This window comes from Manduca sexta, chromosome 18, assembly GCF_014839805.1.
Source record: "Manduca sexta isolate Smith_Timp_Sample1 chromosome 18, JHU_Msex_v1.0, whole genome shotgun sequence".
NCBI lineage: Eukaryota > Metazoa > Arthropoda > Insecta > Lepidoptera > Sphingidae > Manduca > Manduca sexta.
Window position 1 is genome coordinate 12,285,732 of NC_051132.1, and position 12,854 is coordinate 12,298,585.

At 34.7% G+C, this 12,854-nt stretch overlaps 1 protein-coding gene across 3 annotated transcripts in view; it reads right to left on the reverse strand.

Annotated features, from left to right (window-relative positions):
• The window catches only part of LOC115440276 (cullin-1), a 33,719-nt gene that overhangs the window by 8,849 nt on the left and 12,016 nt on the right, over positions 1-12,854 (reverse strand). For all 3 annotated transcript variants that reach the window (XM_030164504.2, XM_030164505.2, XM_030164507.2), the window contains exons 3-4: positions 4,379-4,461; positions 2,978-3,089 (exon numbers count right to left, since the gene is read on the reverse strand). In XM_030164504.2, the coding sequence (XP_030020364.1) occupies positions 2,978-3,089; positions 4,379-4,461 (195 nt within the window). The remainder of the gene's footprint in view (positions 1-2,977; positions 3,090-4,378; positions 4,462-12,854) is intronic.

Consider the following 12,854-nt stretch of genomic DNA (forward strand, 5'->3'; position numbering starts at 1 on the left):
CTAATATTTTCACAAAAAACCCTGGTATTAACTTTGGATCTTTGATTATTTTGTGGTTTTGAGCGAATATAGCGTGTGCGTGAGTTTTTTCTGACTGAAAATATGATGTTACCCGTAGCATAACGGCATATAAAATTAATTTTAATTCATATTTATTTAGTTCCAAACTCTTTTTAATTTTACATCTACGGTTCAATTACACCGGTCAACACGATTTTTGAGTCGGGCTCCTGAATGTGAAATTTTGGTTTCTCCTATGTTACAAATAAATAAAAAAATAACTGTTCCGATCAAAGTTTGCTTTTGTAGAAACTAGAGCAATTTTACTAAGTTTCAAAAAATACATACAAATTTTTATACTTCCTCTGTAATTTTATTTAAAACTAGCTTTTGCTCGCGGCTCCGCCCGCGTTATAAAGTTTTTCAGGCTAAAGTTTTCCATTATAAAAGTAGTAGTTTCCCGGGAGCCTATGTTCTTCCCAGGGTTTCAAACTGTCTCCATACCAAATTTTATCTTAATACGTTGGGTAGTTTTTGAGTTTAAGACGTTCAGGCAGACGGATGCAGCGGGGGACTTTGTTTTATAATATATTTTTTTAGAACTTTTTAAAGAGGGATAATCCCGTCATACATCATTGTTGCATAACTTTAACCGTTTACGCAGCGCACGCAACAGAAGCTCTCAAAACTAATAAATTGTCCCCGTATTTGCAACATGTTTCATTACTGCTCCGCTCCTATTGGTCATAGCGTGATGATATACAGCCTATAGCACCCCACAAATAAAGGGCTATCCAACACAACGAATTTTTCAGTTCAAACTGGTAGTTCCTGAGATTAGCCATTACTGCTCCGCTCCTATTGGTCATAGCGTGATGATATATAACTTAGAGCACTCCACGAACAAAGGGCTATCCAACGCAAAAAGAATTTTTCAGTTTGGACCGGTAGTTCCAGAGATTAGCCATTACTGCTCCGCTCCTATTGGGTATAGCGTGATGATATATAGCCTATAGCAATCCACGAATATACGGCTATCCAACGCAAAAATATTTTTTCAGTTTGGACCGGTAGTTCCTGAGATTAGCCATTACTGCTCCGCTCCTATTGGGTATAGCGTGATGATATATAGCCTATAGCACTCCATGAACAAAGGGCTATCCAACGCAAAAATAATTTTTAGTTTGGACTGGTAGTTCCTGAGATTAGCGCGTTCAAACAAACAAACAAACAAACTCTTCAGCTTTATATAATAGTATAGAAGTATAGATAGTATAGAGTATAGATGTCGCAGTAGTCAAAGTTGCGTTAATGATGAGATGTGTATTCGTCTGCCAAGTTTGAATTTCCCGCCCTCTAAATTCGTCGCCCGGGGCACGGGCCCTGGCTTGACAGACAGACAGACAGACAGACAGACAGACAAAAATTTTACTAATTGCATTTTTGGAATCAGTATCAATCCCTAATCACCCCCTGATAGTTATTTTGGAAATATATTTCATGTACAGAATTGACCTCTCTACAGATTTATTATAAGTATAGAAGATAGATATAGATAGATTACGATAAAAAAAGTTTTTATTGAACATCAAAGTCTTTTTTATACAAGAATTATGACTAATAATAGCAAACAAATAGAAAATAACAAAAAATCATGTTCATAAATGTTTTTTTTTTTAATGGATCTTTTATGTTCGTGTGCGTATTAATCCCCAAATGTAATCTCCCATCATACTCTCGTTGTACTGCTCTTGGTAATATCGTTCAAAGTCCATTACATCTTGGTAAAAACGTTCTCCCTGCTCCTCTGAATAGGCACCCATATTATCTTTAAATTTGTCCAGGTGAGCATGTAGCATATGGAGTTTATGGGACATTCTGCATCCCATCAATTTAAAACTTTCAAGCATAGTTTCAATGAACTTTTCATAATTGTCGACTCTGTGATTTCCAAAAAAACAATTGACTACTGCTTTCAGACGCTTCCAGGATTATTTTTCGTGAGCAATAAGGTATTTTGTGAAATCATCGCTGCTCACTATTTATTTTATTTGTGGTCCAACGAAAATACCAGTTTTAACTTTAGCTTCAGATAATTTGGGAAATAATCTCTTTAAATATTCAATAGCTTCAGAATTATGATCTAGAGCTTACAGAAACTGCTTCATTAGCCCTAACTTGATATGTAACGGTAGCATCAATATTTATTTAGGCTCTACTATTGGTTTCAGTCTCACATTATATTTTCCAATTTGAAATTAACACAAGCACCGTGAGGCACCCATTTCTTATCTTGATTCCGTATTTTAAGATTATAATAAGCGTCATAGGCTTCGCAATGCTTCAAAATCGTTGCCGAAGCAAATTTCTTACTTCTTACTTTAATAAATTCACCGCAAATAAAACAGAATTAATCAACATTCTGTTTACACTTTCTTGGTGCCATTTTCTAACCAAGTACCACATAAAAGTCGGTTGTTACAATTCAAATATACTTTTTTTTTAAATAGTAATAGACTAGTAAACACTCTCTACTGCCGTTCAGACATAATTCACAATTTGCAATTAAAATGATCAAAATGCTACCGCCTATTCCTCATAAGAATCATTTAAAATCTTCAAAACGTACTTATCAACATAAATCAGACAAAAGCAAACTTTAAGGGTTAAAAATGGATATCCGAGTGTTTTTCGATGTTTGGAATCAGAATTCAAGCATTAGAACAGAAACACAAAAAAAAAAATTTTTTTTGTCGACTTGTGTTATTTATTGTAAATAGTTAATTTCAAGATAAGTATGTTTCATTTAGTAACGCAATATAAGAGATAATATTATCAAAAAAAAATATAATAAAAAGCATTTGCTACATTTTCTCCAATAAACATCATATGATTACTACCTCGCCAAACATAAGCCCAAAATCGAAATCTGATGTGTTTAGAAATAACTTTCCTCGTTTAAAGGCTGACCACTGACCTGTTTCTTGCTAACATAGCTGTTCCTGCCTCCGTTGCTGGACAATGAGCGTCCGCTGGAGCCACTACCAGCGCCCTGATGATGCACAGACGTACAGTAATTGTATACATGACTGGGTGTTTATAAGGATATTATGTTTTTATTCAATCGTATTTGGATTTAAATACATTTAAGACGAATTGGGTAATCTTTTTGAAGTCGGTTAAAAACACTATTTCACAGTTGGGTTACAGGGCAACATGTCTGGACAGTAAATAAAGCAATTTCCTGTTATTATTATTGACCAAGTATAGCTATACATCGAATTAGGTCAAGTCATGCCGACGATATTGATGTGACATCAATACAAGATGGAATCACGTCAGTATGCGAACAAACCCTACAAACGTAATAACTGGCCACTTTAACGTCTTTAAATAAACTTTCATAATAAATATAAACAGTGTTTCGTAACTAAATCATTTTGTGCAAAGAAAGTGACAAATCACTGAACAACTTTTAAGATCTAAAATATTTTTTTTAATTACAACCTAATTGTCGTAATGACGTCGGACGACGAAAATTACGCAATTCCCAATCCGCTATTACGACTTAATCTCGATATCTGACCAACACTTTATCCATTGTTTCAATTTTAATAATATCGATAAACCTCAGGCGCGTCTACGTGTCTCGCCGTCGATAACATCGCATCGATAAGATTGTTGCGTGAGTCAATCACTACTAGATTTATGGCCGCATGCGCATGCGCAGATATGAAAAGAAATGGTTCGACATTATTATTTGATTTTTCTAGTTAATCGGCTGTATATTATGGTCGCTGTAATCGACTAACCCCCTTATTCATAGACGTTTTTTATCGAACGACCGAGTAAGGCTGTAATAACAAGTCTGTTTCTCAGTGCTGACGGCATGGCAGTCTTGGCAGTGCGTAGACGTAGGGCCGTTGTGATTGGCTAATATTGAAATACAACAATAATAACCAATCTCAACGGCCCTATGTCTATTTCTCAGATCCGTTGGGCACTGAGAAACAGGCTTGTTATCACAGCTTTACTCCGTCCTTAGATAAAAAACGTTTATGAATAAGGGGGTTAGTATATAAATTTAATATTGACTTTCTATTCTCGTTAAAGTTTTTTAATAAGTAATCTAAACTTTTTAATCATTCGAATTGGATATAATGTAATGTATAAATTAATTGGTTTGAAATCTATGTTATCAGACGTAATATTGTTTTGTTTATAACTGAAGATAAGCTTTGGATCACCTGAGGGTAAGTAATCAACGTCATAAAGAAATCACATAGAATATTCTAGAAATACGCGGTATTTAACGGTATTTTAATTCTACTCGAAAACCACAATACTTTTTGTTCTATCTCGTTATTAAAAAGGATACGTGTATAAGTCCATGTATCTCTTCTTTTCCATGTGTTGCCTCTTGTATACTTGTTCGATGCCTTCTTGCAGGTCGCCCCATATCTGAAAAATTAAGAATCCTACATTAAAAAATCAGTAAAACCAGTGGAGTCTTGAGTTTGATTTTCATGTCGGGCAATTATATTTATCATGTAAACGATTCAAGATATATTAAAATTTATTGCTTATTACATAGTAAGTAGGAAATGTCAAATAATCTCGCAGAAAAGAAATCTAACAGCACCTATAACTCTTTCAAAGATACAGACGCGAGCATATCATGCTGACACTATAATACATTTTATAGTTAATCCAATATTGACCCAAGTCTTGGGTGTACAATTTATAGACAAATATTGGTAAAGCGAAAATTATCTCGTCTGTTCTATTTGTGAAACTACGAGACACATTTATTCAAATATTAGAGTTCGAAATTTCAATCGCGTTATTATTGTATGAGTGATTCAGACACAAATTCTTAGTCACTACACTATGTTGTTTTAGCGCAGGTGTGCATGATTTTAGCAGGATAGCATCCGAGATTGAATGGAGGCAGACAGTTTAAAAAGATTTTTTACTTTTTAGAAGAATATTTATATTCCAAAATACGTATAGCTTTCGCCCGCGACTCCGCCTGAGTGAAAAAGTCCTTTCCGGGATAAAAATTAGGATATAGCACTCAGGAGTAATGTCCTATTAGAGTAAGAATTTCCAACATAGCATTAGTTCCAGAGATTATCCCCTACAAACAAACACACATACTTTTCCATAATAATATTAGTATGGATTATATTTCATTACCAACCAAGATCACCCACAAATTATATCGGAGGACGGAAGGTAAATTGTTTGGTCGTGCGATAGTAGGTACTAGACTGACCACCATATATAATTAGAATTGACAAAAGAATTCTAAATATCAAGCATCAGGATTGATTAGTGTTATATAAAACACAAAAACTCTGTCAAATTGAGCCACGACCATTTCTCGAAACATTATACGCCATCATAAACTGCGCAGGTATTGAAAGAGAAACTAGTTTAAATATATAAATATCTGATATATGGTGTGTGTATGGTTATCAAATGTCCACGTATTAGCAATTCATATAATACAGGAGAAAGGGGCAAGATGGATCAATTATAAAATATTTTATTGTAACCTAAATGACAGTGTAAGGAATTAAAAATGATATAAACATGATTTTATACCAAATTGATAATAATTCACAGAGATTATACAATATATAGAAAATGCAAATGTTTTTCGTGCCTCCTATTTCAATGTAGCTATCAAAGCTATCGTTTCTCAATAGACTATTAAACCACGTTGGCATAAAACATGACTATAGCGCGTTTCAATATGGCTGGCTTGTAGTTTAACTTTATATATCAATTGACGTCACTTTTAGGGAAGGAAAACTCGTCACAAATTACAATACTAGGAAATTTTAAGGGTAATCTATATATGCCACACCTACAGATAACATCAGTGAGCTTATAAAAAGTATACATGATGATGATGATGATAGAGATCCAGCATTCCTCTAGAAGTTACATTAATTACTGACGCTGTCTACAGCAGAATCAAGGATTATGAGTGGTTATGATTTATTATTAGTGTCAATAAATTATTTTACAGAAGCGATTGAATACACTTGGCTCGAACAAATATAAGGATAAATAACAAACTAAAAATAATGGTTTATATTCGGCGAAAGAAGCTTTCATAACAGGTCTGGGTTGGTAACCCACAAATAAAAAATAAATAAATCCGAAGATTTTTTAGAAATATTTTTTTACAACATGGTTCCATCATCCCCCAGCTCCTATGAACAGTAGTGTTTACCGTGAAGACACAATATATAAAACTAAAATATGTTCTTCAACAGAAGCATTGTGAGAGTAATTTTTAAGAACTTAAAAGCGACATTTCTTTTTTATGGACGGAAATATTTCCTATAATAAATGTGGACGCTTATATCTTCAAGAGAAGAAGCACCATGACAAACAGGCGAACTCCAATGATCAGCCATACATAATTTCCGCAAAAATATCCAGATCGCAAATAGACTGACGGAGTATCACTCCACATTTCCAAGAAGTCAACACATAGCCTAGTTACGAACATGGACGTCATCGCAACAGGATCTCACCACGCCTTTCTGAATGAGTAGATACGTAAGAAAACATTCGATTCAAGATCGATACATTAGTAGTTAGTACAATCATAACAACGCCACGCCGCGTCTCTTAAAATAAACCAAAACTGGATCAATATGAAGTTTTTGATGGAATCTAAGTATTTACAATGTTTGGCTGCGCTCCAAACTGCTGTGTTTAACGATTTCTTCCTCAACGTTTATGTTCTTATCGCATTGTGATAGAGATGATTATCGCTTGACCGATAATGGAAGTGAAAGCGGTGCGATTGTGCCGTTTGATGTTTCTATTAGATTTTATTTGTGATAATATTTAATTCAATGTGTAATCAATAATTGACTCTTTATATCTTAGAGATATCTATATTCAAATATTCAGAGAGGTAAATTCGAGTACATAATATGATTTATTATTTCTCTATATGTGTTTTTTTTATTGACTTGAATGAGGAGACGAGCTTGCCGTTCGCATGATGGTAAGCGATACGACCGCCCATAACCAGTAGAAACGCCAATGAACACCTTGAATTACAAAGTATTGTTTAATATTCCACTTCGTTCGCCATCCTAAGACATCTTATTATTTCCATTAGTTACACTGCCTACAATATTCTTCAAAGCGGAACACAACAGTGACTACACACTGCTACTTGGCGGCAGAAATAAACATTGCGGTGTTACCTACCAAGGCAGATCCTCACATATGAAAGACCTACCACCAGTACTAAGAAACAGCATATAAAATATATTCTTTACTATAAAAGAAGAAAAACTAAATAAAGACTGTCTTCTTATTTTTGTAACAACAAATCACTAATCTTCGTCGGTAAGGACAAGAACTGTGGCCAGCTTCAAGTTAAGAACCATAAAGGATTTGATCTCTGTTATTTACGAAATGTGATAATTTATTATGATATGACACCGCTTGACGCCGGTTTTGCGTTGCAAAAATTCCGCGTAGAATCAGATGTTTATAAACACGGGTCTCGAATCAGAACAATCGAATTATCATTTCTCCTTACGCGTTCAACCATAACCCATATTAAACTGAAATATTTCAATAGATCGCAATCGTCGTATGAAGGTGGAGAATATCATAGTATTTCGTGCAGACGAGTGACTTTCTTAGTTGAACTGGTTCACATTAAGTGAAGGCCAGGATAATGAGAAGTGATGGGTAGACCATATAATAAAAATATCCATGGTTTCATTCATTTCAACGCCACTATTATTTGAAATAGACGGGGCTATAGAATAACAAAAATGTCTGAAGTGTCAATTTACGCACAATATAGCACTGGATATATAAAAAAATTTACGATCACCGAGCAACACGTCCCTGGTCGACAATACAATTGGACTATCGAACAAATACGAAGCATTCGCTTTGCTGTACCAGGATGAAAAAAAAAATCAAAACATAAACATAACGATTTCTTACGTTTACGCGAATGTTAGACATTAAAATTAAACTATATTTCGGATTTTATCGCGGTTTTAATATTTTAGTTTTCTCCCGACGTTTCTAAGATCCTGCAGTCCATGGTCACGGTGGGGACTCAGACAGTCCCAAGAAAAATAGTTTAATTTTAATAAAATCAAAACACTTCAAGCAAAAAAATCACAGACAGTTTACGCGACAGTTTCGGTATAAAATATGAATTGCAAAACCGAAACTCATCACTTACGTAGCGAATTATAATATCACAATGGAGACAAACATGCTTAAATATTAAACTGAATTATATGAATTGTGAATAGTGCACGCGTACATGGGTTCTAAGATATGTAGACGTAAAAATAATATAATGAAAGTTCTAGAATATTCTGATAGTCTTACTCACTATGGCAATGTAAGCTAAGAAATTGTATTCTGTATGCCAATTTCTATTGACTCAAAACGCGACGCGATGCGTTACGTATTTGTTACGCGTTATCATAATATGGCATAGAGAATAAGTCCTCGAAACCGTTGTTAAATTATTTCTTTATATCGGTTATGTCTGTGTTTCGTTGGAGAATCAATGACATAGTTTTAGTATCGCTAGCATACATCGTTAAAAACAATAGTTGAGATGCTCTTTCAACTATTTTAACTATGTAGCATGGTCATAATAATTGAGTAATGGATAGCCATTACAAACACACTATCTAGTATGTTTCAGTCTTAAGTCTTTCAACACCAAATTTTCAAACAATGTATGTAACACTATGTTATATGTTTCAGCCTTAAACCTTAACAATGTATGTAACAAAAACAAAACTAAATCAGTGCTTTCCTTAATTCCAATACAACTGGCAGACAGTAAGGCGTCGTCCTAATTGGTATCGTCCGCATGAACTACAACACATTTTAATCGCGCGATTAAAATGCGCACACAATTACCGATCGCACGAACATGAATTAGGACACTCCATAATGGTTCGATTGTTCGATCGTGATTCGTAAGTTTGTATGATCAATGACATACGATTCCTATGAATTATTGCCAATATCGAATTCTCTAATAGTCAAGCCATGTTAAAAAAAAAAATGTAATCACAATAATTCGGAACGAAATTCACATAGGTTAATCATTATTGATGAAGTATAAATAAATTTAATTCGTAACAAATAAACGTCATAATTCCTTGTTTTCACTTTCTTCTTTACAATTATTAATTTAAGGATCAAAGATTAAAGGTTAAACACATATAAGTAACATAGTTTTATAAATTGCATTCAACTTGTAATAAGGTCTTACAATTTGCTCTTACAAGTAATGTCTCGTTGTTAAACAACTTATTGATCGGCCATCACGATAGAGTAATTTAATTTCATGAACCGCGCGACGTCATCTGCATCCTTGGTTTGAACACGTCACTACAATCGCAAACAGTGTTACCAACCGAGCGACGATTAAGAGCAAACATCGGGAAATTAATAACTCCTACATCCTCCCACATCAGATCTTCCCTCGTGGGTGGCGTGAGCGCATCGCGTTTGTTTTTTTATGTGATTGATGAGACGCTCGCCAGATGCTTAGTGCCATCATTGTCTATAAACAGGAACGACAGTCGACACTGTTCAAAACTGCACTGCGATGATGCCTAATAAGATATAATATGCTCCCTTATTAGAGATAAACCGCTCATAGGTTCTAGGGTTACCTGAAGATATGTAATTATTATCATACTATCTCAATGGTGGCCACGGAGTCTACTACTGAGAGGGTTTAAGCCTTAGTCCACCATGCTGGCCTTGTGCGGATTCATAGACTTCACATATCCTCAAAAATCTTACGGAGAATTACTCAGGTATTTAGGTTTCCTCACGATGTGCTAATAACACCAAAGACTAAGGTTTTATGAAGGAAAGTTATTTTTTTAATCGCTCTTCGGGACCAGTACGTGCAAAGCAAATTACTTAGTCCACTGAGATTGGTCACTTCACTTGTGAACTTGTGTACACCACCTATCAAACTAAGGGTGGTATACATGACTTCATTTAAGTTAATGTGAGGAATACTTCGGTCTATGACTGGAGCCAAAGACATTTAAAAAAATAATAGAATGTAAAACTCATACAGCGTGTAAATTAACTGTCAAAGTCAATGACCTAAATCCGATCATTTTATAACTTTAAACTCCCGAGAACAAAACAATAATTACTACTCAACGAGAATGGAATCATCTACTTTTAATCAATTTAACCTCGTGTTTTTATGGAATAAAATATAACTATCAATAATATGTGTTTTAATTATTTTAGACGCAAAAGCCATCTCTTGTGTTGCTAGGTTACGGGTTATCCAGCTTCAAATATAATCGCTATTTATAGCAAAAACATTACAAATCATGATCCGGATCTGTAAAATGATTTTGGATTTTACTGCTAGTAGTTTAAACTAAAGTATTGCTAGTATAAACCTGGAGTCTGAAAATGGGTGTAGTCAATTGCAAGACTCGCCCCCTATTACAAGAGTCTTTGTATACATGGCTATTCAGGAGTGACAGTGTCACCTAGAGATGTGATTTTTTTTCGACGGGCAAGACAAGGTTACCACCCACTGCAACTGATGGTATGTAGAATAGTAGGTTATCCCTCCTGGCTAGGCGATACAATTATGCAGGCCTGTTTAAAACCTATTATAAACAGGCTGATCGTGGAACGCGACACACATGAGCCACAATGGTGAGTTTTACCTACTCTTTGTGTACGATGGTTCATCCGGGCGGATGCAATTTATCTGTCAGCAGCAAAGTATTGATATATCTCTGCTTACCCAAAAAGGGAAAGGGCTTGATGCTATGTACTTTCTTATCCGGTTTCGCTAATGTGCCCGACGGGACATTTATGATCAACGTACGACCGACTCTCACCGACGTATGACGTTCTGATTAAGACATGAGTTTCTTTATGAAACGTTTATATTGGATTTGGTTTTTATAAAATATTGCATTTCGACTATGTCTTGTGGCAGCGTATATTGAGTATGGACTTGGAGTACCTGAGTTTAATGCGGTTTAATTTTGGACACACTATTATTGTTTATTTTTTTTCATATGTTTCGTCAGGGCCTGGTCCTTCAGAATGTATCAACATCACGTAAATAACAGGTAGTAAAAACCAATCCGAATAGTATTAACAACAGCTTTGCAGAAGCGTGTTGCGTTGATTTTACATTAGTGTCGTATAAGAACAGGTGGAAAATGTGAAAATGCATTGATAAAACCAATAATCCTTTGTCATTTTACCACCTGGACGACAACCTACCCGCTGGTAATCAAATAAAGACTATAACAGGACTTCCTATTACCTGCCCTGAGGAAAGCCGAGACAGGAGGGCTTGGAAACAGCTCATTGCCGACTTCGACAAGAGGTTTCAATACGGACACGACCTTCAGTGATGAAGAATTTTACATAGTAGCCAGTGTAAATACTGGCCATAATATTTGCATGTGAAATACCGAACAATACTTTGTAATTAAGGTGTTGAATGGTGTTTCTGCTGTTTATGGGCGGTCGTATCGCTTACCATCAGGCGAACGGCAAGCTCGTCTCGACATTCAAAGCAATAAAAAAAAGAATACTGTCAAGAAGATTTTACCAAAATACAAAAACATGACTCCTGTTTTCCCACACTACCTTAAAAGGAATATAAATGTAGTAATAATGTATGAATGTATTTCCATATGATTTTTTCTGAGCCGGAAATAAATAAAAAATTAATAAATAAATTAAATTAATAATTAATTAATTAAATTAAAATAATAATTAAATTTTATAATAATATAGGCACCCGTACACTGACACAATTTCTGTGCAAACCGGGAGCCCAACAAATCCATACTTAGATGGCTTATGAGATTAACCGGATAACCGCGCGAGCCTTTAAGGCGCTTTGGAAATAGCTTGTATGAAATAAGCTATACACAAGACAGTAAGTTACATAACATATATTTTTTATCTTTGCAAGATACAATGTGTATACGGTGGTAAACAGTAATATTATTACCCGACCGGATGGTAAGTACAGAGTACCTATATCTTACCAATATTATGCGAAAACATTTGTTAGAGAAACTCTAAACAGCTCAACAGCTTAGGGACTTCTGTAGAGAAAGGCTCTTAATATGGGCGAAGCCGCAAGTACTACCTAGTCAATATACCGTAGAGTGCAAACGTATAAAGGTTTACATCTTGCTTGATTTGTCTGTATATCAGTTAACCCTGAAAAATGACTTGTCTCTGTGGGTTATACATAACGTGACCATTTTTTTTGCGTCTAAAAACGGGACATCGGCTTATTTACGTCAAGTATAGGTTCTCAATGGTAAAAAACACAACACACGTTTTTTAGAAAGTTTGTACTTCGGCGGTCGAGCGTTCCACGGATGAAAATTCAGAAAATCGCGTTTTCCCGAACAACTATAAATATACAAAATTAAGAAGCAAGACCTGATCTAAATACAAACTTTCATACAAATCCGTTCAATTACTTCTGCGTTTATTTCTGACAAACATCCAAACATACCTACAAACGTCCTAACATCCAAACCTTTCGCATTTATAATATTATTAAAATAACATAAGATTAAATTATTAGATAATTATAAATTCAAAATATAATGTAAGATACAAATGCTCAGTTATATATTTTTTTTGTCTGAAGTACAAATTTGTTTTAATACAGCTGATGACGATTTTAAGTAACAATAAAACTGTTGGCACGTTTTTTTATATTGACTTTAGTTATCAACATCGCTTTCAGAACTGGTATCTATAATTGTCTTTTTTCAGATGTCCACATT